Source organism: Pleurodeles waltl, chromosome 6, assembly GCF_031143425.1.
Source record: "Pleurodeles waltl isolate 20211129_DDA chromosome 6, aPleWal1.hap1.20221129, whole genome shotgun sequence".
Classification (NCBI taxonomy): Eukaryota; Metazoa; Chordata; class Amphibia; order Caudata; family Salamandridae; genus Pleurodeles; species Pleurodeles waltl.
Genome location: NC_090445.1, coordinates 1,248,406,690 through 1,248,432,992, shown reverse-complemented (window position 1 = coordinate 1,248,432,992; position 26,303 = coordinate 1,248,406,690). Strand labels below are relative to the sequence as shown.

The 26,303-nt window shown below is 45.1% G+C and overlaps 1 protein-coding gene across 2 annotated transcripts in view; it reads right to left on the bottom strand.

Moving 5' to 3' along the window:
- The window catches only part of MACROH2A2 (macroH2A.2 histone), a 95,171-nt gene that overhangs the window by 17,232 nt on the left and 51,636 nt on the right, over positions 1-26,303 (bottom strand). For both annotated transcript variants that reach the window (XM_069240555.1, XM_069240556.1), the window contains exons 6-8: positions 25,074-25,173; positions 22,604-22,693; positions 3,022-3,196 (exon numbers count right to left, since the gene is read on the bottom strand). In XM_069240555.1, coding sequence (XP_069096656.1) covers positions 3,022-3,196; positions 22,604-22,693; positions 25,074-25,173 — 365 coding nt within the window. The remainder of the gene's footprint in view (positions 1-3,021; positions 3,197-22,603; positions 22,694-25,073; positions 25,174-26,303) is intronic.

Below are 26,303 nucleotides of genomic sequence, written 5' to 3'. Positions count from 1 at the left end.
TATTCTGTTTACTCTCCCCCACTTTTCTCTTTCCAGGTCTTAAAATCCTCATATTAACAGTTTCACTCTTGGCTTTGTCAATTTCTACTCCTCTGCTTATTTATTTTATTATATTTTCCCTCTTCCCACCTCCTCTTTCAAACTCACAAAAACTTGGGTATTTCCTTGTTTTATTCCTCTTTTTCTTCAGCAGGTGTTTTTTCTTTCACTATTTTTTCCCCTTACTTTCATTCTGCCTTTTGTACCTGCTCTGTCTTGACTATGTGTCCTTTCACTTTTTTTTTTTTGTTTAAGATCTTTCTTTCTATGGCGTTTTTCTTATCTTTGTCTATCAATTCACATTTACTACAAAAACCTCTTTTTCCCTGTCTGTATGTGGACGGCACAAATTACTTGTCAGGACCTGAAGCATCAAAGTGGTTTTCCTTTTCTGTGTCTGCAGGAAATGTGTCAGTACACACCCTCCAATCCATCCCAAATTATATTTGTGTTATGGTGTTTTGAGCATTACACTCTAACGCCAAATGTTTATTTCTGATAGACGTTTATATGATGATAATTGTATATGTTCTAAGACAGAGGAAGAAGGTAAATGGAAGTGCTTTAGTTAAATGCTGGGCCACTTAAATTATATGGCAGGAAAAGATGAAATTATGAGGCAGGGTTGACCAATTTATGTGGCAAGAAAAGTCTCATTATGAATTTACAATGGCGATAGCGCTAACTCAAGAAAATGTGAGACCTAATGCAGTGCAAATGGTTGTCTTTGTATGTTGGTGTGGCTCTCATTATTGAGCTGTGTGTCTCATTTATAGACTGTGTGCCTATGGGAAATGTCCAACACTCCTCTTTGATAAGCCTAAGGCTGCTCAACCACACTTCCCCTAAGAGCACATTGGGATTGCTAGAGCAAACCTCTGTCCACTAGTAAAGGAACCTCCGGACTCTACAATACTATAAAAAGAGCCAGCTTCCTACAGCCTTGCAAAATGGTAATCCGTATCCAGTTATGCAAGGAAAGAAAAGCCTTCCTGTATATATAGGGGAGTGGGCATCTTGAAATTGCACAGGCAGTGGCATGACCCTGGGGATGTCACTTGGTCTTCTAAACCTCTGCTGAGTCCCAGGCGTATTCTCCTCTTGAAGAATCTCCTCGTAACCGCTGACTGACTGCTTATAAACACACAGGAATTTTCAAACAGTCACTTCTTTCAGACTACTTCTGGCTGTTATATTATTCTTTCACAGAGAACAAATTGCACGTGTTTGGACATGGACTATTAGATAACATCTTTGGAGAAAAGTCTTTGTGAAATGCTAAATGTATTGGCCATCAGATTTACTAATTAAAGTGTCATTCATTGACATTTTAGACAAATGATAACAATGAGAACCACTGTTCATAATTAACTAAAATTGCCCAGGTTCACCTGGGTTTAAGGCGGATTTATTTTTTGCTTTGGTACAGTTTATTTAGGGGTTTAAGGCAAAAGAACACGGTCAATCGATCAGTCGACTTGTAGAGTGCAACCGGTAACTCCTGAGGGTGTCCAGGCGCTGGCAGGTTCTAGGGTCTTGGGCAAACAGCCAGGTTTTCAGTTTCCTATGGAACTCCTGTAGAGTTGGGAAGGAGTGTTCCTCCTTCTCTGCTGCATTGTTTTCAGGGTGTGTGAGCCAGCGCAAGGGAGACAGAGCAGACGTTGTTTGGGGGTTGTGGAATCTAAGGCAGTGGTTGAAGTGGGCAGGTCCCAAATCATGCAAGGCCTTGAACGTGTGGGTGAGGAGCTTGAACTGGCAGCTCTTCTGAACCAGAAGCCAGTGTAGATTTTGGAGGTGTGAACCAAACAATGGGTAACATAAGCAACAAGTGGTTTTTGCTAATACATATGTTACTGTGAATGTTTTCAATGTATACATCCTGTTTGCAAGATGAATGTAAGGAACACAAGGAAATAAACAAAATGGAAAAAGTCTGACGGCTCTCATCCATTATCAGAAAAAAAGCACTGGAGAGGGCATACTTGTGCTAGGCAGGTGGAGCATAAGTGGCATTTCAGGGAGTATGGTTCCAAGGAAGCTACCTCATGTGAAAGCCTGTTATGGCTACGCTCAGTGTCTGACTCCTAGGATCTGTTATGTCGGCATCTGCATTAAGGACAGTACGCTGGGCCTGCCAACCGTGGGTTGACAATGGGCTAATGCAAGCTGTCTTGGGAAAGGCTAGCATGTCTAGTAGAATATGCAGCAAATTCAGGATGAGCTATAACAGTGTGAATCAGGAGGGGACGGGTGCTTCTACACGTGTCTTGCTAGTCTGTCCAACCAGTCGTGAAGTGCGCCAAGTTGCCTGTGCAATCAGCGGAATGGGAAGAAACAGACCAGGTAAAGGACAGCTGATGCAGAACCCTGAGGGGCCTTGAAGTGTAGTTTCCCTAAGTTATTGTGCCCCATAGTGAGGATATCCAACCTTGTGTAAAGGAAAAGGAGTGAACCCTGAACTTGGAGAATCTGGAGTCTAGGGTCATTGGGTCTGTGTGAGATGACGCATGTGGAAGGGTGCTCTTGTTTTGTAAATACAGTTAACCTATCTAAGATCGGAAATCCCTGCTCTGCATAGCTCTTAGTTATAATTTTGACAAAGCTACCCTTGCTCATCCAATCAATGTAGTTCTGCACTATGCTGCAGGGTCTTCTACCAAAGAGTTCATCCACAGCACCTACTGATCAACGACCGATGCAAGTAGCACATTTAAAATTGGATGACTAAAATACAAGACCCTTCATCTAAAGAAGGTCCCATACATATCTGAGCTGCTGAAAGAATCCGGCACAAAAAGAGGACAAAAAACGAGGGTCTCAAGGCGATTTGTTCCAGTTATAACTGAACTCACACATTAAGAGTAAAAGGATGCAAAACCTAAACAAAAGTCTATGCAGATCTGTGACAGCTCTAAAGTTCACAAACATCTGGCTGCAAATAAAAACCGTTCTGTAGAAGGAAGTATTTTTAGAACAACTTACCTGCCACTTGGGAAGGTAGGGAAAGCCACAGACTTCAGCTTTTTATCTTCAGCAGCTGTCAAGCAGTTTTTGACGGTCTTCTCTAGTTGTTCTTCACATTTGTCTGATCCCCATTGTGGAATGTGACAGTGAATGACAAATTTGGCCGCCAGTCCATTCGCCTGACTGAGGGCAGCTGATGATCAAAAATGAAAGCATATTCATCATCAGAAAAGGATAAATTGTTTAACTGTAATATCCTAGTTCTCTTCCAGGGGAATCCTCACCAAAGTCATAGCCACTGACTAGTCCTGCCTATGTGTGGGGTCCTCCGCACACTTAGTAAGCAAACACATTATTTTATATATATATATACACACACGTATATATATATATATATATATATATATGGAAAATGTTACCCACCAAGTAGACCTCTGTGGCATGTAGTGCTGCAGATTCACATGCTTGGCATAAGTCCGCCATCTAGTGTTGGGCTCGGAGTGTTACAAGTTATTTTTCTTCGAAGAAGCTTTTTGCTTTTTCAAGTCATGAGATCGAGTGACTCCACCTCTCGGTGATAGTGCGCATGGGCATAGAGTCCTTGTTAAATTGTTTTCCCTTAGGAGGGTAAGCCACATGGTCCACACCCCACACAATAAACACTACTGTGTGGCTGTGTTCTCTTGCCAACAAGCAAATGTCAGTCAAGCAGTGCTTAAAACGCTATTTCAAATTACTCCAACTCCTACAGACTAGCTACCAGTTATTTTGGGAGGGACTGCTTTTCAGTCTACGCAAAGCATGTGAATCTGCAGCTACACATGCCATTGAACGGAAAATGTTACTCACCCAGTGGACATCTGTTCGTGGCATGTTCCGCTGCAGATTCACATGCTATGCATAGTCCTGCCATCTAGTATTGAGCTCGGAGTGTTACAAGTTCTTTTTCTTCGAAGAAGCCTTCGAGTCACGGGATCGAGTGACTCCTCCACTTCTGCTCCATTGCGCATAGGCATCGACTCTATGTTAGATTGTTTTCCCGCAGAGGGTAAGGTAGGAATGTTAGAGTATGAAGAAAAGAGATGTCCATGCAAATGGAATAGATATATATATATACACACACACACACACACACACACACACATACACACACACACGTGTACAAATGAATGTTTTAACTTAAACGGCTAAGGGCTCCCGGGAAGGCGGGAGGGCGCATGTGAATCTGCAGCGGAACATGCCACGGACATATGTACACTGGGTAAGTGACATTTTCCGTTAGATGGCATGTGTAGATGCAGATACACATGCTATGCATGAACTACAAAGCAGTTTTCCCTCCCATAAGCGGTGGTCAGCGTGTAGGAGCCGAAGTTGTTTGAAATAGTGTTCTTACTACAGCCTGTCCTACTGCGGCTTCTTGTGTTGCTAACACATCTACACAGCAATGCTTGGTAAATGTATGTGGTGTTGAACAAGTGGCTGGTTTACAAATTTCGGTCATTGGTATATTTCCTAAAAAAGCCATTGTTGCTCCTTTTTTTCCTGGTGGAACGTGCTTTTGCTGTTACTAATAGCTACCCTTTGGCTTTTAGGTAACATGTTTGGATGCATTTTACCATCCATCTAGCTAGTCATTGTTTTGAGATAGTATTACCAGTATGTGGTTTTTGAAACGCCACAAATAACTGTTTGGTTTTCCTAAATGATTTAGTTCTATCAATGTATTACATTATAGCTCTTTTAATGTCCAATGTATGCAGTGCTTTTTCTGCTACAGAGTCTGGCTGTGGGAAGAAGACTGGGAGTTCCACTGTGATATGAAACAGTGATATCACCTTTGGTAGAAATTTTGGGCTATAAGTATGAGCTTGAGTTTGTTTTGACGCAGTTTGTTGACTAGAAATGTAACGAGCGGGGGGTGGGGGTGGTGATAGCGTAAGTAAATATCCCTGATACGTTTATCCATAGTGCATTGCTCTTGGACAGAGGGTGTGGGAACCTGGATGCGAAACTTTGGCATTTCGCGTTTTCGCTGGTGGCGAATAGGTCTATGTCTGGTGTTCCCCAGTGATGAAAGTATGTCTGAAGCACTTGGGGATGAATTTCCCACTCATGTGTTTGTTGATAATCTTGGCTGAGAACATCTGCTAATTGAGTGTGTATCCCTGGAATGTATTGTGCTACTAGCTGAATGTTGTGTATTGCCCAATGCCAAATCTTTTGTGCTAGAAGGGACAGTTGCGATGTGTGGGTCCCTCCTTGTTTGTTTAGGTAATACATTGTAGTCAGGTTGTCTGTTTTGATGAGAATGTGTTTGTGAACAAGAAAAGGTTGAAAGGCTTTGAGTGCTAGGAATACGGCTAGCAATTCCAGGTGATTTATGTGAATTGGTTTGTGTTTGGTGTCCCATTGTCCTTGAATGTTGTGATTGCTGAGGTGTGCTCCCCATCAAATCATTGATGCATCTGTTGTAAGTGTGGTTTGAGGCACAGGGTCTTGAAATGGCTGCCCTTTGTTTAAATTTGTGGAATTCCACCACTGAAGCGATGTGTGTTTGGCGGTCTATCAACACTAGATCTTGAAGTTGACCGTGTGCCTGTGACCATTGTTTTGCAAGGCACTGTTGTAAGGGCTGCATATTTAATCTTGCATTTGGGACAATGGCGATGCATGATGCTATCATGCCCAACAGTTTCATGGCAAATTTGACTGTGTACTGTTGGTTTGACTGAATTTGTGCCAATGCATTGTGGAATGTTTGGACTCTTCGTGGACTTGGGTCTGATACTGTTGAATTTGCGCCGGTTGGTAGTTTATAAAGAACCCTAGTGGGGGTAGGGTTTGGATTACATAATGTGTATGGTTTTGGCGCTGTGTATGACTGTTGGATTTTATTAGCCAATCGTCGAGATATGGAAAGACATGGATGTGTTGCCTTCTTAGGTAGGCTGCAACTACTGCAAGGCATTCTGTAAATATTCTGGGAGCTGTTGTTATCGGGAAGAGTAACACTTTGAACTGGTAATGTTTTCCCTGTATTACAAACCCAAGATATTTTCTGTGCGCTGGATGGATGGGTATGTGAAAATACGCATCCTTGAGGTCTAATGTTGCCATGAAATCTTGTTGTAGCAGTGGGACTACATCCTGTAGTGTTACCATGTAAACGTTTTCGGATAGGATGTAAAGATGGAGAGTTCTGAGATCTAGTATTCTAGTCTCAAGGTTCCATCTTTTTGGGGAATAAGGAAGTACAGGAAGTAAACCCCCTGTTCATATCTGATGTTGTGGAACAAGCTCTATGGCTTGTTTGAGTAACAGTGACTGTACTTCTTCTTTCAACATGGAGATGTGTTGGGAGGAGAGTTTGGGTGGTTTTTGAAGTATATCTGGGGGAATTTGTGCCAATTCTATGCAGTAACCATGGCTAATAGACAATACCCAGTTGTCTGTTGTAATGGGTAACCAATTTTTGTGGAACATTTGCAGTCTTCCTCCCACAGGTGAAGTGTGATGAGGGAGGTTGTGGAGCAAGTCACTGTTTGGTCTGTGAGGCTTGTTTTGCTGGCTAATTTCCCCCACCTCTGGGGCACTGGCCTTTATAATTTCCTCTAAACCCACCTCGTTGGTACCGAGGCTTGTAAAATGATTTGGATTGTGAGGTGGATGCCAGGAAGCATGGGAGGGGACTGGTAAGTAGTGCGAGTGGAGGATAATGTATTAAAGAGAAAATCATCCTCAAAAGGCTCAGTGTGCATGGCGACGTTGTGGTATGCCGCCGCCCTAGCCAGAACTTCAGTGTATCCATTGCTATCTTCTGGTGGTGATGGTTTGGAAGGATAGCAGTCTGGACTATTATCGGAAATGGGATCTGGATCATAGAGATCCCATGGGTCGACATTGTCATGTTGTGAATCTGCAGAGTGTACAGGAGACTGTGCAGGTGTAGGAGTATTAGGTGGAGAGACAATCAGGTGAGGAGAATGAGAAGTAGACTGATGAGGTGAAAATTGTGGAGGTGGAGATTTTTGCTTAGTCCTTGGCACTTTAGCTGGTTGCTGATCAGTGTCCAATTGTCCTTGAAAGGCTAGCTTCCTCAGTCTTCAGAGGAGGTGCAGTTATAATCTTGCCAGTGTCTTTATGAATATGAATTCTGGCCAGCCTTTCATCAATTTCCTCCATTTGTGTGAGTTCCTCCAAAAATCTATGGCTTTCTTTAAGTTGTTTCGAAAGTCCATGCACCTCTGTGTAGATGGGTCTTTTCGGCTCTGAAGCTGGTTCTCTCGGGAGCGAAAGGGCGGGAGTGGATGTTGGCCTCTGCTCAGATAGGGATTTTTGAGGCTTCGACAAGATGGGTCGGTGTTTGCCTGTTTCGGAGCCTGTGCTTCGGCTAGAGTCCAAAGCCTTAGGTGACGTGGCCTTTCTCAGTGCCAAAGTTGTTGCCTGGTCACCGAAAGTCTTTTTGCAGGCGGAGCCATGGCCTTCTGGCAGTGGCGTTCCAGAGGCCTTGTGTTTGGGCACAGATTGGACAGGGGCAGGCGTACTCACGTGCTGTCCTCCTCAGACTCTTGCTCGGAATCGGACCCTCGGACGGAGACTGGTGTGCATAATCTCCTCTTCCTCCACATCGAGACGTTCAGTGCTTCAACACCATTTCCAACCTTCGTGCTCTTCTGTATCAGAGTCTTCTTTGAGCGGAAGGATCGGTAGGCCTAACAAGTATCCTCTCGATGGTCTGGAGATAGACAGATTACAGACGAGATGTTAATCTGTATATGGGAACTTGGCGTGGCACAGAGGACAAAATCGAAATGGGGTCCAGTCCATAAGGCTTCCATGGGGTCGGCCCGACCAGGCCAGAGTTGGGTGCTGGGGCCCCGAAGGGCGAGTAAAGAAGCTGGATCCACCGGTACCGAAGTGTCGATGAGAGATGATACGCGATCGAAACAATACAGACGAAAGAGTTTTCAGAACTTTTCCGCCTCAAACTACCGGAGCGAAAAGAAACAAGTCCGAACCTGATGGCGGAAAGAAAACAATCTAACATGGAGTCTATGCCCATGCGCAATGGAGCCCTCCAAGCCAAACACTAGATGGCAGGACTATATATATATATATATATATATATATATATATATATATATATATATATATATATATATACACACACACACACACACACACACACACACACACACACACATGCTGTGCACATCCCGCCATCTGGTGTTGGGCTCGGAGTGTTACAAGTTGTTTTTCTTTGAAGAAGTCTTTTCGAGTCACGAGATCGAGGGACTCCTCCCATTTCGGCTCCATTGCGCATGGGCGTCGACTCCATCTTAGATTGTTTTCCCCCGCAGAGGGTGAGGTAGGAGTTGTATATGCTAGTAATAGTGCCCATGCAATGGAGTGAATACGTATGTTTCCTAGCTTGTTTTATGACCTCCATACATTCTTGTGTAAGGTCTAAATGTCCGAACTCTAGGACTTCAGGAGCCAGATTGCTAGATTCAGCAATGCTGGATTTGGGTGTCTGATCTGTTGTTTGTGTTGCCTTAACAGATCTGGTATTTTTGGTAGTTTGACATGAGGCACTACTGAGAGGTCTAGTAGTGTTGTGTACCAAGGTTGCCTTGCCCATGTTGGTGCTATTAGTATAAGTTGGAGTTTGTTTTGACTCAGCTTGTTTACTAGATATGGAAGGAGCGGGAGAGGGGGAAAAGCGTAAGCAAATATCCCTGACCAACTCATCCATAACGCATTGCCCTAAGACTGATCTTGCGGGTACCTGGATGCGAAGTTTTGGCATTTTGCATTTTCCTTTGTTGCAAATAGATCTATTTGTGGTGTTCCCCAACTCTGGAAGTAAGTATTCAGTATTTGGGGGTGAATCTCCCATTCGTGGATCTGTTGGTGATCACGAGAAAGATGGTCTGCTAGCTGGTTCTGAATTCCTGGAATAAATTGTGCTATTAGGCGAATGTGGTTGTGAATCGCCCAATGCCGTATTTTCTGTGCCAGGAGACACAACTGTGCTGAGTGTGTGCCTCCCTGTTTGTTTAGGTAATACATCGTTGTCATGTTGTCTGTTTTGACAAGAATGTGTTTGTAGCTTATTATGGGTTGAAATGCTTTCAGCGCTAGAAATACTGCCAATAGTTCTAAGTGATTTATGTGAAACTGTTTTTGGTGAGTGTCCCATTGTCCTTGGATGCTGTATTGATTGAGGTGTGCTCCCCACCCTATCATGGAGGCATCTGTTATTACATATTGTGGCACTGGGTCTTGGAAAGGCCACCCTTGGTTTAAATTTATACTGTTCCACCATTGAAGCGAGGTGTATGTTTGGTGCTCTACCAACACCAGATCTAGAATTTGACCCTGTGCCTGTGACCACTGTGATGCGAGGCACTGTTGTAAGGGCCGCATGTGCAACCTTGCGTTTGGGACAATGGCTATGCATGAGGACATCATGCCTAAGAGTTTCATCACCATTTTGACTTGTATTTTTTGATTTGGATACATGGCCTGTATTACATTGTGAAATGCCTGAACTCTTTGTGGACTTGGAGTGGCAATCCCTTTTGCTGTGTTGATTGTCGCCCCCAAGTATTGCTGTGTTTGACACGGCAGAAGGTGTGACTGTGTAGTTGATTGTGAAACCTAGTTTGTGGAGGGTTTCTATGACATACTCTGTGTGTTGTGAACAATGTTCTAGCGTGTTGGTTTTGATTAACCAATCGTCTAGGTACGGGAACACATGTATTTGCTGCCTTCTGATATGTGCAGCTACGACTGCTAGGCACGTTGTAAAAACTCTTGGCGCAGTTGTTATTCCGAATGGCAACACCTTGAATTGGTAATGTATCCCTTGGAATACAAACCTTAAGTACTTTCTGAGTGAAGGATGTATCGGCATATGGAAATATGCATCCTTTAGGTCTAGTGTTGTCATGTAGTCTTGTTGTTTGAGTAGTGGGATTACGTCTTGTAATGTCACCATGTGAAAGTGATCTGATTTGATGTAGGTATTTAATGTTCGGAGATCTAATATAGGTCTCAGAGTCTTGTCTTTTTTGGGTATGAGAAAGTAGAGAGAGTAAACTCCTGTTCCTTTCTGGTGTTCTGGTACTAATTCTATTGATTCTTTTAGTAGTAATGCCTGAACTTCTAGTCCTAGAAGATTTATATGTTCTTTTGACATAGTGTGTTTTCGGTGGTACTTTTGGAGGGAATTTGAGAAATTCTATGCAATAACCATGCTGGATAATTGCCAGTACCCAAGTGTCTGTTGTTATCTGCTCCCAATGTTTGTAAAATAGTCTTAGTCTCCCCCCCACAGGTGTTGTGTTGGGGATGTGTGACTTGGAAGTCACTGTTTGTTTTGAGGGGTTTTGGAACTTCCCTCTATTTTTTTTGGAATTGTGCCCCTCTATATTGCCCCCGAAAACTTCCCAGCTGGTATTGGCCTTGATAAGTGGGCCTTGCTTGTGAGGTTGTGGCCTCCGTAGGTTGACCTCGAAACCCTCCCCTAAATGGGGTCTTGCGAAATGTGCCTCTGCTTTGTGGGGAGTAGAGTGCGCCCATGGCTTTTGCGGTATCAGTATCTTTTTTGAGTTTTTCAATAGCAGTGTCGACTTCCGGCCCAAACAACTGCTGTTCATTAAAGGGCCTATTCAACACGGCTTGTTGTATTTCCGGCTTGAATCCTGACATACGCAACCATGCGTGTCTCCTTATTGTTATTGCAGTATTTACTGTCCTTGCAGCTGTATCTGATGCGTCCATTGATGACCGTATCTGATTATTGGAGATACTTTGTCCTTCTTCTACCACTTGTTGTGCCCTTTTCTGGAACTCTTTGGGTAAGTGTTCTATGAAATGCTGCATTTCGTCCCAACGAGCTCTATCGTATCTTGCCAAAAGTGCTTGTGAATTGGCAATACGCCATTGGTTTTTCCACGTGTAGGATGTACTGTCTTCAGGTGGCGACGGCCTCGTAGGGTAACAGTCTGGGCTGTTATCTGATACAGGAGCATCATAAAGGTCCCATGCATCAGGATCATCTTGACTCATTGCAGTATGAGTCGGGGATTGCATCAGTGGTGGAGTGGCTACCGGTGATGTGTGCATTGATGGTGGAGGAGTTGTTCGTCTTGCCACCTTTGCCTGTGGCTGCTTGTCCTTTTCTTGAAAGGCAAGTCTTCTTTTCATTTTAATTGGGGGAAGAGTGCTTATCTTCCCTGTGTCTTTTTGAATGTGGAGCCTTTTTTGAGTGTAGTCTGGCTCAACAGATTGAAGTTCCTCTACGAACTTATGTCCTTGCATCTGGGAGGACAATCCCTGTTCCTCTGTGTAGGAACCAGTTTTCGGTCCAGAGGCTGGATGTTTCGGAATCGAAATCTTTTCGGTCGCCTTTTTGGGCTCCGAGGCAACCTTCTTTATTTTCGGCGTCGTGGTGTCTCGGTGCCGAACCATTTCAGTGCCACTGTCTCGGTGCCGAATCTGATCGGAGCCGCTGTCTCGGGCCCGAGATAGCTGTGTGGCGGTATCTCGACCGGAGTCGGATGACTTCGCCACATGCATGCCCTTCTTCGGTGCCGATGATCGGTCACCTATTTTTCGGGTTAAGCCATGGCCTGTTGGCGGTGGCGTCCCCTGGGCTTTTGTTGTCTTCTCATGAGTTATGTTTTGACGTCTTACTCACGGTTTTCGGCGTTTCTTCGGGATCGAGCTCGTCCGATTCATGGATGGAGAAGCTTTCTTCTTCCTCTTCGAAACGCCCTTGTCCTGTCGGCGCCGACGCCATCTGCAGTCTTCTTGCTCTTCGGTCTCTTAAAGGTCTTCCTCGACCGAAACGCTCGACAGGCTTCACAGGTATCCTCCTTGTGCTCTGGAGACAGACACAAGTTACAGACCAGATGCTGATCTGTATATGGATACTAATGACATTTTGGGCAGAAGCGGAATGGGGTCCGTTCCATCAGCCTTGAAGAAACACGTGGCCGGGCCGACCAGGCCCCGCAGGGGGATCGAAAAAACCCAGAAGGGCCACCAGAGCTCTTCAAAAGTCGGCGTCGATCTGTTATAACTAACCAGATACCGAACGCAAACAAATACCGACGATTTTTCCGAGATTCTAACTAACTTTCCGACCCAAAACACAGAGCGAAAAGGAACACGTCCGAACCCGATGGCGGAAAAAAAAAAAACAATCTAAGATGGAGTCGACGCCCATGCGCAATGGAGCCGAAATGGGAGGAGTCCCTCGATCTTGTGACTCGAAAAGACTTCTTCGAAGAAAAACAACTTGTAACACTCCGAGCCCAACACCAGATGGCGGGATGTGCATAGCATGTGTATCTGCAGCTACACATGCCACCGAACATATACATACATATTATATATATATATATATATACACACACACACACACACACACACACACATTTCTTCACCCTCCTGCGGGAAAACAATCTAACAAAGGAAGCATGCTTTGTGGACAAAGTATTAATGAGAAAATCGTCCTCCAATGGCTCTGAATGCATGCTTATGTTATGGAATGCAGCAGCCCTGGCCAAGACGTGGGTGTAGGAGGTGCTATCCTCAGGTGGAGAGGGTTTTGAAGGGTAGCACTCAGGGCTATTGTCCGACACAGGGGGATCGTAGAGGTCCCAGGGGTCTGCATCGTCTTGCAACTGCATAGTGTGTGTGGGTGACTGCAGTGGGCGTGGCAAGAGGTGACTGTTCTTTGTGGTGAATGTGGAGGAGAAAGTTCTGGTTAAAAATGGCGAGTGGGCGATTTTTCCCTGGGCACTTTAGCCTTTTCCTGTACAGTCTCTGATCATCCCTGGAAAGCAAGTTCTCTTTTTAATTTGAGAGGAGGGGCAGTTTGGATCTTCCCAGTATCCTTATGGATCTGTATCATTGCCTGTGTTTCATCAAACTTCCATTTGAAGTTCCTCCTCAAATCTGTGCCTCTCCTTTAGTTGTTTAGAGTCCATGTTCCTCTGTGTACAAGGCTTTTTTCAGCTCCGAAGCTGGTGTTTTTGGCCCTGAAATGCCCATACTGATGGAAGGCGTCTGATTCGAAAGACTTTTTCAAGGCTTCGTCGACTCGAAGAGTCAAGGCCAAGTTTTTTCGTTGACGGATTAGCGGCTCGAGTCTGAAGACTTCGGCACGATTTTGGCCTTTTTCGGTGTTGAAGATGTGACTTGGTCACAGCTTAATTTTTTATGGGTCGAGCCATGGCCTTCCGGCAGCGGCGTCCGAGGCCTTATGCTTCTTAGGATGAATGTGGTTTTGGGTCGGGGCAGGCGTACTAATGTGTTGGCCTGCTGTGGGCGGTTGGTCTGCGTCGGAGTCGTCCGAGTCCGATCCTTGGATGGAGATAGCCATCTCCTCCTCTTCGATGTCGAAGTGTTCTGAACTTTGACGCCATCTGCATCCGCCTCGCCCTCCGATCCCTCAAGGTCTTCTTCGAACGAAAGCACTTGCAGGCCTCGCAAATATCTTCCCTGTGCTCCGGTGACGAGCACAGATTACAGACCCGATGTTGGTCTGTATATGGATACTTGGCGTGGCACTGTGGGCAGAAACAGAAAGGGGTCCGGTCCATTAGGCTTCGACGTCTTCTGCAGTCGGGCCGACCAGGCCCCAGTTGAGCGCGGGAGCCCCGAAGGGCCACTGAAGCTGTGTTTCGCCGGTGTCGATGCAAGATGCTTCCCAATCGAAAACAACAGACGCTTTTCGGTGAAATCTAGTCTTTTTCCAATTCGAATAACGGAGCGAAGAGGAACACGTCTGAACCTGATGGCGGGAAGAAAACAAATCTAAGATTGAGTCGATGCCCATATGCAATGGAGCCGAAAGGGAGGAGTCACTCGGTCCCGTGACTCGAAAATACTTCTTCGAAGAAAAACAACTTGTAACACTCCGAGCCCAACACTAGATGGCAGGAACAGTGCACAGCATGTGTATCTGCAGCTACACACACACACATATATATATATATATATATATATGGAAAATGTCACTTACCCAGTGTACATCTGTTCGTGGCATGAGACGCTGCAGATTCACATGCTGTGCATATCCCGCCATCTAGTGTTGGGCTCTGAGTGTTACAAGTTGTTTTTCTTCGAAGAAGTCTTTTCGAGTCACAAGATCGAGGGACTCCTCCCCTTTCGGCTCCATTGCGCATGGGCGTCGACTCCATCTTAGATTGTTTTCCCCGCAGAGGGAGAGGTAGGAGTTGTGTATATAGTAATAGTGCCCATGCAATGGAGTAAGTATGTATGTACATAATGTGACTAAAAGTGTTATATTTACAAGTTTACAAATGTACAAGTTTATTTTTATTTTATCAACTGATAACGGCTATAGGCTCCCGGGGAGGTGGGAGGGCGCATGTGAATCTGCAGCGTCTCATGCCACGAACAGATGTACACTGGGTAAGTGACATTTTCCGTTCAATGGCATGTATAGCTGCAGATACACATACTGTGCATAGACTAGTAAGCAGTTATCTCCCCAAAAGCGGTGGTTTAGCCTGTAGGAGTTGAAGTTGTTTGAAATAATGTTCGTAATACTGCCTGTCCTGCTGTGACTTGTTGCGTTGTTAACACATCCACACAGTAATGTTTAGTGAATGTATGAGGCGTAGACCATGTGGCTGCCTTACAGATTTCGATCATTGGCATATTTCCTAGAAAGGCCATGGTGGCACCTTTCTTTCTAGTGGAGTGTGCCTTTGGTGTAATAGGCAGTTCTCTCTTTGCTTTATCATAACAGGTTTGAATACACTTAACTATCCATCTGGCAATGCCTTGTTTGGATATTGGATTTCCTGCACGAGGTTGTTGGAAAGCTACAAACAATTGTTCTGTTTTGCGAAATTGTTTGGTTCTATCAATGTAGTACATTAGTGCCCTTTTGATGTCTAATGTATGTAATGCTCTTTCAGCTAGAGTCTGGTTCTGGAAAGAACACTGGGAGTTCTACTGTTTGATTTAAGTGGAACTGTGAAATGACCTTTGGCAAAAATGTTGGATTAGTGCGGAGAACCACTATGTTTGTGTATTTGTATAAAGGGTTCCTGTATGGTAAAGGCTTGTATTTCGTTTACTCTTCTGAGAGATGTGATAGCTATTAGGAAGGCTACTTTCCAGGTTAAGTATTGCATCTCACAAGAGTGCATGGGTTCAAATGGTGGTGTTGTTGGTGGAATGATCCTTTTTAGCCCCTCCATAAATGCTTTTATGACTGGGATTCTAAATAGTGAAGTTGAATGCGTAATTTGTTTACTAGATACGGAAGGAGTGGGAGAGGGGGAAATGCGTAAGCAAATATCCCTGACCAACTCATCCATAACGCATTGCCCTTGGAGTGAGGCTGTGGATACCTGGATGCAAAGTGTTGGCATTTTGCGTTTTCTTTTGTTGCAAATAGGTCCATTTGCGGTGTTCCCCAGTTTTGGAAGTAGGTTTGTAGTATCTGGGGATGAATTTTCCATTTGTGGATTTGTTGGTGATCTCGACTGAGATTGCCGGCCAACTGGTTTTGAATCCCTGGGATGTATTGCGCTATTAGGCGAATGTGAATCGCCCAATGCCAAATCTTCTGTGCTAAGAGACACAGTTGTGATGAATGTGTCCCTCCCTGTTTAAGTAGTACATTGTTGTCATGTCTGTTTTGACAAGAATGTGTTTGTGGGCTATTACTGGTTGAAATGCTTTCAACGCTAGAAACACTGCTAGTAGTTCTAGTTGATTTATATGAAGCTGTTTTTGCTGAGTGTTCCATTGTCCCTGAATGCTGTGTTGGTTGAGGTGTGCTCCCCACCGTACCATGGAAGCATCTGTTGTGATCACGTATTGAGGCACTGGGTCTTGGAAAGGCCACCCTTGGTTTACATTTATAGGATTCCACCATTGAAGCGAGGTGTGTGTTTGGCGGTCTCTTAACACTAGATCTTGAAGTTGACCCTGTGCTTGTGTTCATTGTGTTGCTAGGCACTGTTGTAAGGGCCGCATGTGTAATCTTGCGTTTGGGACAATGGCTATGCACGAGGACATCATGCCTAGTAGCTTCATCACTAATTTCACTTGATATTTTTCGTTTGGGTGCATGCGTTGTACTATGTTTTGGAATGCTTGTACCCTTTGTGGACTTGGAGTGGCAATCCCTTTTTTTGTGTTGATTGTTGCTCCTAAGTATTGTTGTATTTGACATGGCTGGAAGTGTGATTTTTGGTAGTTTATTGAGAACCCGAGTTTGTGAAGGGTTTCTATGACACATTTTGTGTGTTGAAGACACTGTTTCTGAGTGTTGGTTTTGATTAACCAATCGTCTAGATACGGGAATACGTGTATTTGCTGTCTTCTGATATGTGCCGCTACTACTGCAAGACATTTTGTAAATACCCTTGGTGCTGTTGTTATCCCGAATGGTAACACTTTGAATTGTTAATGTACTCCTTGGATTACAAACCTGAAGTATTTCCTGTGGGAAGGATGTATGGGTATATGGATGTAATCATCCTTGAGGTCTAATGTGGACATGTAGTTTTGTTGTTTGTGCAAGGGAATCATGTCTTGAAGTGTCACCATGTGAAAGTGATCTGAGATCTAATATGGGTCTCAGTGTTTTGTCCTTTTTTGGTATTAGAAAATACAGGGAGTAAACACCTGTTCCTTTCTGATGGTTTGGTACCAGTTCTATTGCCTCTTTTTGTAACAACGCTTGGACTTCTAGTTGTAATAGGTCCAAGTGCTGTTTGGACATGTGTGTTGTTGGAGGCACATTTGGTGGTAATTGTAGGAATTCTATGCAATAACCATGTTGGATAATGGCTAGGACCCACAAGTCTTATTTCTTGCAAATTTTCTCCAAATAGTGACCGCTGTATTCACAGTTCTGGCAGCTGTGTCCGCTGCGTCAATTGCCGATCGTATCTGGTTGTTGGATATACTTTGGCCCTCCTCCACCCCTTGCTGTGCACACTTTTGAAACTCCTTGGGAAGATGTTCAATAAAATGCTGCATTTCATCCCAATGAGCCCTGTCATATCTTGCAATAAAGCCTGTGAATTGGCAATGCACCACTGCCTGTGCTGCAACTCTTTTCCCCGCTGAATCAAACTTTCGACTTGTCTTTGTCAGGTGGTGGTGCATCCCCAGAAGTCTGTGAGTTTGCCCTTTTGCATGCTGCGCCTACTACCACTGAGTCAGGTGTTAGTTGTTGCGTGATGTACACAGGGTCCGTAGGGGGAGGCTTGTACTTTTTTTCCACCCTAGGTGGAATGGCTCTGCCTTTGACGGGGTCTTGAAACACTTGTTTCGCGTGTTTTAACATCCCTGGTAACATTGTCGTCAACACACAGCCTGTACCAGAGTCTGCCAAAGTATTAAATAAAAAGTCATCCTCAATAGGTTCAGCATGCAGTGCTACATTGTGAAAAGTAGCTGCTCTGGACACCACCTGCATGTAAGCAGTACTGTCTTCAGGAGGTGACAGTCTTGCCGGGTAGCAGTCTGGACTATTGTCAGATACTGGTGCATCATATAGATCCCATGCATCTGGGTCATTCCTGTGTGCGTTGGAGATTGCATCATAGGGGGTGTTGCAATTGGGGACAGTTGCGGTGAGTGCTGTGGCGATGGTTGTGGCGAAAAATGTGGTGGAGTTTTTTCTTTCGCCACCTTTGCTTTTGGTCGTTTCTCTGTGTCTTGGAAAGCAAGTTTCCTTTTCATTTTAATAGGGGGAAGAGTTCTTATTTTCCCTGTATCTTTTTGAATATGGAGCCTTCTTTGTGTATAGTCTGGCTCCCCAATCTCTAATTCCTGTTTAAATTTATGGCCTTGTAGTTGTGCTGAAAGGCCTTGTTCTTCGGAATAAGAACTTTGTTTCGGCTCTAATGATGGGTGTTTCGGCCCCAAAAATTTTCCACAGTCTTTTTCGGCTCCGAAGCCACCTTTTTCGGTTTCGGGGTGCCGATCTCTCGGTGCCGACTTTGCTCGGAGCCAGTATCTCGGTGTCGAGTTTGGTCAGAGCCAGTATCTCGGTGCAGAGTATACTCTGTGCCAGTATCTCGACCGGAGTCGGATGACTTAGACACGTGTGTGCCCTTTTCCGGTGCCGATGGTTGGTCACCGAGTTTACGGGTTAAGCCGTGGCCTGCCAGCAGCGGCGTCCCCTGGGCCTTCATTATTTTGGCGTGAGTTTTGGCCCGGGCAGGTTTACTCATTGTTTTCGTCAGCTGCTCACTTTCGGCCTCGTCCGAGTCGGCAATGGAGAAAGTCTCCTCTTCTTCGACGTCGTGTTGTCCTAACGGCGTCGATGCCATTTGACGCCTTCGAGCTCTTCGGTCCCGTAGCGTCTTCTTCGACCGAAATGCCCAACAGGCCTCGCAAGTATCTTCTTTGTGTTCGGGGGACAAACACAAATTACAGACCAACTGCTGATCTGTGCAAGGGGGATAGAAGCCCCGAAGGGCTACCAGAGCTCTTCTTTTATTCGGTGTCGATCTGCTATAGCTAACCCGATACCAAACGCAAACAATACCATCAAATTTTCAGAGATTTAACTAACTTTCCGAACCGAAACACGAAGCGAAGAGGAACACGTCCAAACCCGATGGCAGAAAGAAAACAATCTAAGATGGAGTCAACGCCCATGTGCAATGGAGCCGAAAGGGGAGGAGTCCCTCGATCTCGTGACTCGAAAAGACTTCTTCGAAGAAAAACAACTTGTAACACTCAGAGCCCAACACTAGATGGCGGGATATGCACAGCATGTGTATCTGCAGCTACACATGCCATCGAACACATATATATACACACACACACACCCCCCACCCCCCATTGAAATGGTAAAAAAAAAAAAAATAAATGGCCAGATTACATTTTCTTTTAAGATCATAACAATCAATACAAAAAGCGTACTATGGGAAGCCTTCTACAAACCTTTATTTTACAGCAAAATGAAAGTGAATATGAGGCATTGTTAACCAATAGGCTGCATTCAAAGTGTAAGCTTGGTCTTTAAGAACCTAACAGTACCCCCGTATCCCATCATGCCCCATCAGTGACAGTCAAGCCAGGTCTTTTTTTTTTTAAACAATAAAACGAAAGCATTCTGCATACAGAACTTCTTGAGAGCTGTAATGGCCTCAGTCCGGGGAGCTGGGTGGATTGCTTAGGACTTTAAAGAGGGTTCCCCTGGAAGAGCACTAGGATTACAGGTAAGCAATGTATCCTTCTCTTCCAGGGCATCCTCATCAATAGTCAAACACTGACAAGAATAGCAAGCCCATCCCATAACAAGTGGATTTAAATCTCCAATATTTAAACAAAGATTCCTCGATGCAGCAATGCCTAGTAAAGTTTTGGGTAGATTTCCAGGTAGCTAATTTACAGAACTCAGAAATTGGTACATTTCTTAATAGAGTTGCAGTAGTAGATTTTTACCAAGAAGAGTGCACACTAGGTCATGCAGGTAATGACTACTTAGCTACCTGTTAAGAAAGCAGCATATGTGAAACAATCAATTTTGAAATGAACTGTTTAGATGAGGCTAAACCTGTCTGCACTGGACCGTAGTTAACAGGGTAATACGATTTTCCAATACTCTTGGTCTTGTTGAAGTAGAATTTCAACACTCTTTAAACATCCAGTAAATGTAGTCCACCTTTCAGCTGGAGTCAAGGAGGGGGGGGGGGGGATTTAGCGAAGAAATTAGATGGAGAGATAGTTTGATTGATGTGGAACGCTTAGACTGCCTTTTGTAGAAAACTGATACGAGTCTTCATAACCACCCTACTGGTGTGAAAAACTGTATGGTAGCTAGAACAGAGCTTGAATTTCACTTACCTTACGGGTTTAAGTTATAGCTACCACAAAAGTTGCTTTCCAGGTGAGCTGTTGCAAAATGGCTTTATGTATTGACTCACATGGAGACCATTAACTTGGAAAGGTCAATGTTGAGTTCCCATGGAGGAGAGGGGTTCATGACTGGGAGATACACCTTAAGTCCTTCAAGAAAGTATTTTACCATTGGGGCTCTGTGCAAAATGGTGCATGCACCTTTCACTTAAGATGAAAGGTTTTCCTTATATCCAAGTCACCCCTCTGGTAGGCCCTTCAGCCCAAGTGCAGGGTGCATGACCCAAGTGTGAGGGTACCTTTGCATGAGCAGGGTACCCCTACAAACCCCAAACTCCATTCCTTGGGCTTTGTAAGTGTGGGGGGGGAGCCATCTTAAGGTATGTAGTGGACGCTGGTCAACAAGAGTGGTCCAACTACATAATGGCTGCCCCAAACCTAGGCATGTTTGGTGTCAAACATGTTGGAATCATACAACTACATTGATTCCAAGTTGCCTGCTAGTTGCATGATCTCCTGTACTCTTGGGGGTTCCTTAGAGGATTCCCCAGTGCAGCCTTACGGGTTCTAGCCACCAGCCCACACTGCTGCAGACTCCAGACACTGTTCTGCCCCATGATGGTGAGCCCTGCTCAACCAGAAGGCAGACAAAAGGATTACCTGCAAGGGAGAGGTGTGACCACTTCCCCCCCCCGTGTACTAGGTGTCTAAGGGCTGGGGTGGGGTGGCCTCTGCGCACTACCAAACAGTTTTGAAGGGCACATTTGGTGCCCTCTTTGGATAATCTGGTTTGCATCACTACTGGAACCCCTGGCGTGAAACTGCATAAAAGACAGGGGCATGACTGCTTCCCGCCCCCCCCCCGTCCGGCTCCTCCCAAAGGGAGGTACACAGAGCTCTGCCAGGTGGCTACTTGATTCTGTTATCTTGAAAATAGGAAGTGCAGAGGCCCCTGGGAGCATCTGACTGGCTAGGCCAGGTAGATGACATCCCGGACCCCCTCTGATAGGTGAGTCACTTGCCCCTTTCAGGGTTACTTAAGGGCTCCTCACAGAGCGGGTCCTCAGATTCGTCAAGCAAGGATCTACAAGAACTCTGCACCACATATTCTGCTCCTGGCCTCTGGAACCGCTGCTTCTCTGCTTTTGGAACCAAAACAATTTTGCTTCCGGTGGGAAGGCTCCAACTGCAATACTGGTTCTCCAGGTCCTGCACGAATTCAGCAACACCCAAGGCTATGCATCCTCCAGGGTCACAAAGACTGTTTGCACCTGGAAGCACGAAGGAACCTCCCTTGGAGTGAATGAGTCACTCCCCTGCAACTGCAGGCACCTCAAGACAACGTTGACCGACCAGTAGGGTCTGCTGTCCCATGGACATCAAAAGGCCCTGCATCACATCTGGTTCGTCTGCGGTCTCCTCTGGGTCCTGCTTGTCTTCTGACAAACTTGGGAGACTGTGGGCCCCTACTCCTGCCTCCGGACTAGAACCCCTGTGCACCATGACTGTTGTCAAGGCTTACTTGCCTCTTTCTCCAGGAGATCTTTAAGCGCCAAGAAATCCAGGCCTCCAGCATTCTGCAACTCGAAGATAAACCCTTGGCCAACAACTCCTGCAACTGGGACTTCTGGTTTGTTGTGCTGCTGAGACCTCATTGTGACTCCGTGTCCATCACCTGTGGGTCACTCCTGGGGGCTCCAATGACTTCTGCTAGTCTTCTTGCGTGCTGAGAGCCAGCCCTGACTCCCTGTCAAGGGTAAAGTCCTTTGGACCTTGCTGGTCCCCAAACCTCTGCAAATACATCTTCAGCTCCTGCCTGCGTTTGCCAGTGCTTGTTGGTGGTCTAGCTGGTCACTGACCCTCCTGCAATCCTGCGACTGACAGCTCGTAGGTGAACTCTCGGACCTTCTGCAGATCCTGGACTCCACAGCTGGACTTTGTCGTCCACTGACGTACAGGAACTTCATCTCTAGGAGGGTGAGCATTGCCACCTGAGCACCTCCAAGGGTGCTAGAATGCCCCCCTTCTCGTCCGATCCTCCACGCCTGGAATCGGTCCGAGAGTTCGACCGGCCTGGTCCACAGGTCTTGACAGCAGCTGGACAATCCGAGGCTTCCATTGACTTCAGTGAGAGTACCTTCTCCCCTCTGCATCCTGGTCCCTGGTGTAGCAACTCCTGTCTTTTGGGTATCCTGGGGTGGGGGCACTCTCCAACCTTCCACTACTCTGCTGGTTTCCCCGGGGTCTGCTGGAAAGGGTCCTGAAACACACAAACTCCAACCACTACTTCCTATGTTAGCCGATGGGGCAACTGGGTAGGTATCCCCTCTGCATCTGGTCGCTGGGAACACATGCTGTACTGACCTCTGGTGTTTTCACCTTTCCCCAGCTAACTACCCTAAGCACCTTGGTTGGGTGCACCATTTCAGATTCCACTAGCATTTAGTATATGGATTTCCCCCCCCCCCCACCACCACTCTACATCAGGTGGGCAAACCGTCAAAACCCCAATGACCTGTTCTCGCTCAGGTCGTGGGAGCCCTATGTCAGCAGCAGAGCCGTAGTAAGCTTGTCATCAAGATACTCTTACTTGTAAATCAGGTGGGCAGACTGAAGGTTTGAGAAGAGGGTAGTCAGTCACAGTTGCAACGAAGCATCCTCTCCACGAAACTCAAAATCACGCCCAAAGTCCTTGCATACCACTTAACCTTACCTTCAGAAACCTCAAGGGACCCATGGGACTTGCGTAGCTCCTTTACAGCTTCCAGGAATTCCTTCCCTCCAGCCTTCTCCAAAGCATTTCCTACAAGAATTGGTATAAAAATGAGAAGCAATTTCATTTTATAGGCATCTTGCATTTTAGACAACGCTACATACACAGTCAACTGCAGTTTATGAGCTTATATCTGAATGAGATAGCGCATGTCGTTGAAGGTCTGCTGGCTCAAAAAGCTAATAAATTAACTTGGCTACTTATTGGACCAATAAGCAAACTTGAGTGCATACTCAATTTTTTGTATGACTATCTGCTGAACAGTTAGCTTTTATGACCGCGCTCTTTACATAGAACTTTGTTTGTTCCTCTCACCATCAGTTAAAGTAAAAAAGAAAAATCCTATACCTTGAACTCTGTGGGTAATGGGAGTCACCGCCAGCCACTCAACTAATTGTTAGGCTTTCAGTGACATGTTGCCCAAAAGTACAACAGTAATTTTTAACCATCCAAGTCAAATACAGAAGAGCCTTTCACATTAAACACTCGTTTCACACTTCGACGAAGTCCCTAAGCCCAGATTTCAACTTGAGCATGCCAAGCCTCCATCTTCTCTATGTCTGCCTAATCATTGACATGTCTGCCTTTGATGCAGATGTCGCCTGCCCTCATCTTTCCAAGTACCTGTGAAATTGTCAAGCCATTCGGACAATGACATTAAATAAGACACCTTAGATAATCTGGAACAAGTGCCTTGTTATTTCTATATCAAAGTCAGATAATAATAAAAAGTATAGTCTGGATTGACCGATAATTAATTTATTTGTTTACAAAAATGTGTTTAAGATTTGAACATTAATGCACATTGGTTATGCCAGACATTCCTAAGATTGTCAGAAATTCCCATCTCATAACTGACCACTTGTCAGCAAAGTTCCTTCACCCCTAAGATACTGCCAGAAGATCTTCAGACTTCTGTGATGCTTCTGCATTCTGTTCTACCCTGAGAGCTGATAAAGTGCCATGTCTGGAGGATAGAAGCTACTGTTGGTGTGTGTTTTTCTCTTCAGGGAAGACCTGCTCCTGACTACTGATAACTACAGTGCTATGCTGTAAAGAGGTATGCAGTGCGATGATTTTGCCCAAGAAACTATAGATGCAAGTTGCACTACTCCGTTCTCTCCACGAATAGCAATTAGAAATATGTGTAAGATGTTAAGTTGGTTGATGACATTTTAACTATGGTAGAAACGTTAATTTTATTGTTTTATCAATATTCAGTGTAGTTATTTTAGATGTGCTAAGCAACAGGATCTGACTGGTGAAAGAAATACTTTCTTACTTAGTATCTTTTTCTTAGTGCAATTCTTGTGTGTGATATTGTAAAGAACCAAAATGGGCTTCTAAATTACCACTGTGCCTATGGATCCTTTCTTTAGGGGCTATTCGTAACCTAAAACTATAGACACTCCTTCAAGTATTTATTGACTGATGTTGTGCAGGGCTACAAAAAAAGGTTCTTTCTAACGTGAGGTGATAAACATTCCTCAACGGTGTACTTGGTTCACTGTAGATTGATCACATCAGCTAAGCAGAGAAGAACCTAACACAGAGGAAAGATGTAAAATCTACAGATGTGTAGTTGTAACACAACTGAAACAAGCATTAGCAAAGCTAGTAGGTCTTGCCTTTATAATGAGCCCAGAGCTATTGACTTTGCCAATCGTTGGCTGAAAAATATTGTTTAAAAAGTTGAAGAAAAAAACATTTAAAAATAGTGGACGAAAAGCAAACATCTTATGGCATCTTAAATAGGCACACTGACTTCAAACTTCTGCATCTTTATAAATGTCTTAAGTCATTTTTCACCCTCTTTTCACTCTGAACAAACTGAACAAAATTGAAAAAGAATAAGTGTCAGAATATTAAGTGAAATGCTTCCCAAGGCTGAATCTACTTTCCCCGGGATGCAGCCATTTCATCTGTAGCAGCAGAGGGACGAGATTTATGGACCTCAAAGAGAAGACAACCTTCTGCCTAACATGCTAGCTAAGTGAGCGCAGCAGATAGCCAGCCAGCCAGCCCCCCCCTCCCCCCGTGACCTAACAGCTGGTGTATGCCAAAGCTTGTGCTTTCATGGATATATGGAATGCAGGAGATGAAAAAAGAAAAACAAAACCTAAAAGTCTGTGTTCTGCAGCTATACCACAGGCAAAACTTTTTGCTGCCAAGAAAACAGGCAAGGCAGAGTAGGGAGCAACACAGTGCTGGGGGAAGGAGAGTTGGTTGGGTAAGTGGGTAGCCCACTATAAGTTCACAATAGCAATTTCACCAGCTTGTACTGTCTTGGTAGGTGAGACAAAAAAAAAAACAAAAAAAAACAAAAAAACACACAACCACAATCCAGAAAATGTGCCTACAGTAAAGAAGTGTAATCTCATCATTCGACCTCCCCTCCATGTGGACTTACCAATATCTTCCTTGAGGTCTATGTCAGCTGAAGTTGGGTGTATGATGCCTTCAACCTTCATGGTGCCAATGTGGCTGAGATCATTCTGAGTAAGACACAGCTGTGTGACAGATGAGAATGTGGAAGAGGTTAAAAAAAAAAAATTGCAATTAAAGTTAAACCATTTCTAGTAAAAAAAAAGAACTCTTTTGATGGGGACTGGTGGGTGGGGTTGGGGGAATTAGGAGTTAAGAAACATTACCTATTTACTACTTGTAGGAAAGTGCCTCTTTTTTAAAGATTATCTCCCCCCCCCCCCCCACCCCCTTTTACACTTTTTGACTGGCCTGGTGTGATTTCAACTGAAAGAGCACTGGGTTCCTACTAACCAGGTCCCCAGGGCGAGATCTCTTGCCCTAAACTGTACAATTGTTTCCCCAACTGGCAAATCCTTTAGCACCCTCTGTTAAGTGCCTAGTAAATGGTACCATGGGAACCTAGGGCCTGAGGTGCTAAAGAGTCCCTAAGGCACCCCTCACTAAGCACATGACAGGCTGCAAATGCAGGCTGCGTGTCTTGGTCCAGACAAACATGAAAACATGACATGGCACACACCCTGTGTGCCATGTTCCTTAACACTGATTGCAATACATGTAAGACACCACTCTAGCAGGCCTCACAGCCCTAAGGCAGGGTGCATTATATTACATGTGAGGGCATAGCTGCACGAGCGGATATGCCCTTACTATAGGTCTTTGTCAAGTCTTAGACATAGTAAGTAACCAAGGAAAGCCATCTTACATGCATGTGCTGCACCTTCAAGGTGCCCCCCTGAAAACCTACCATCCTCTGGTGTGCTTGCTGACCAGTTTCTATCAGCCTTCCACTTGAGACAGTTCTGGCCCCCAAGGGTGACAGCCTTCTGCTCTCAAGAAGCCCAGAACAAAAGCCTGGCCAGGAAGGTGGTGTAACATTCTCTCTTCCCCCAACCCCACCACCCCCACAGGATGACCTGCTGATTAGCCTTCTTAAGGTGGTAAGCCTCACAGGGCTGCCACCTTTAAATGCAAATCTAGGTACCCTCACAGGAGAAGAAGCCACCCCCACCTCCAGAGCCCATTCAGCACCTGGACGGGCAGGAAAATTAGCTAGTCAGGTAGGTGTGCCACCTCCAGTCTAGTACCACCCCCCTAAGGTGGGCTACTGCAAGGTGGACACTTATTTTCCCCAGAGGTATCCATCTTTCAGATG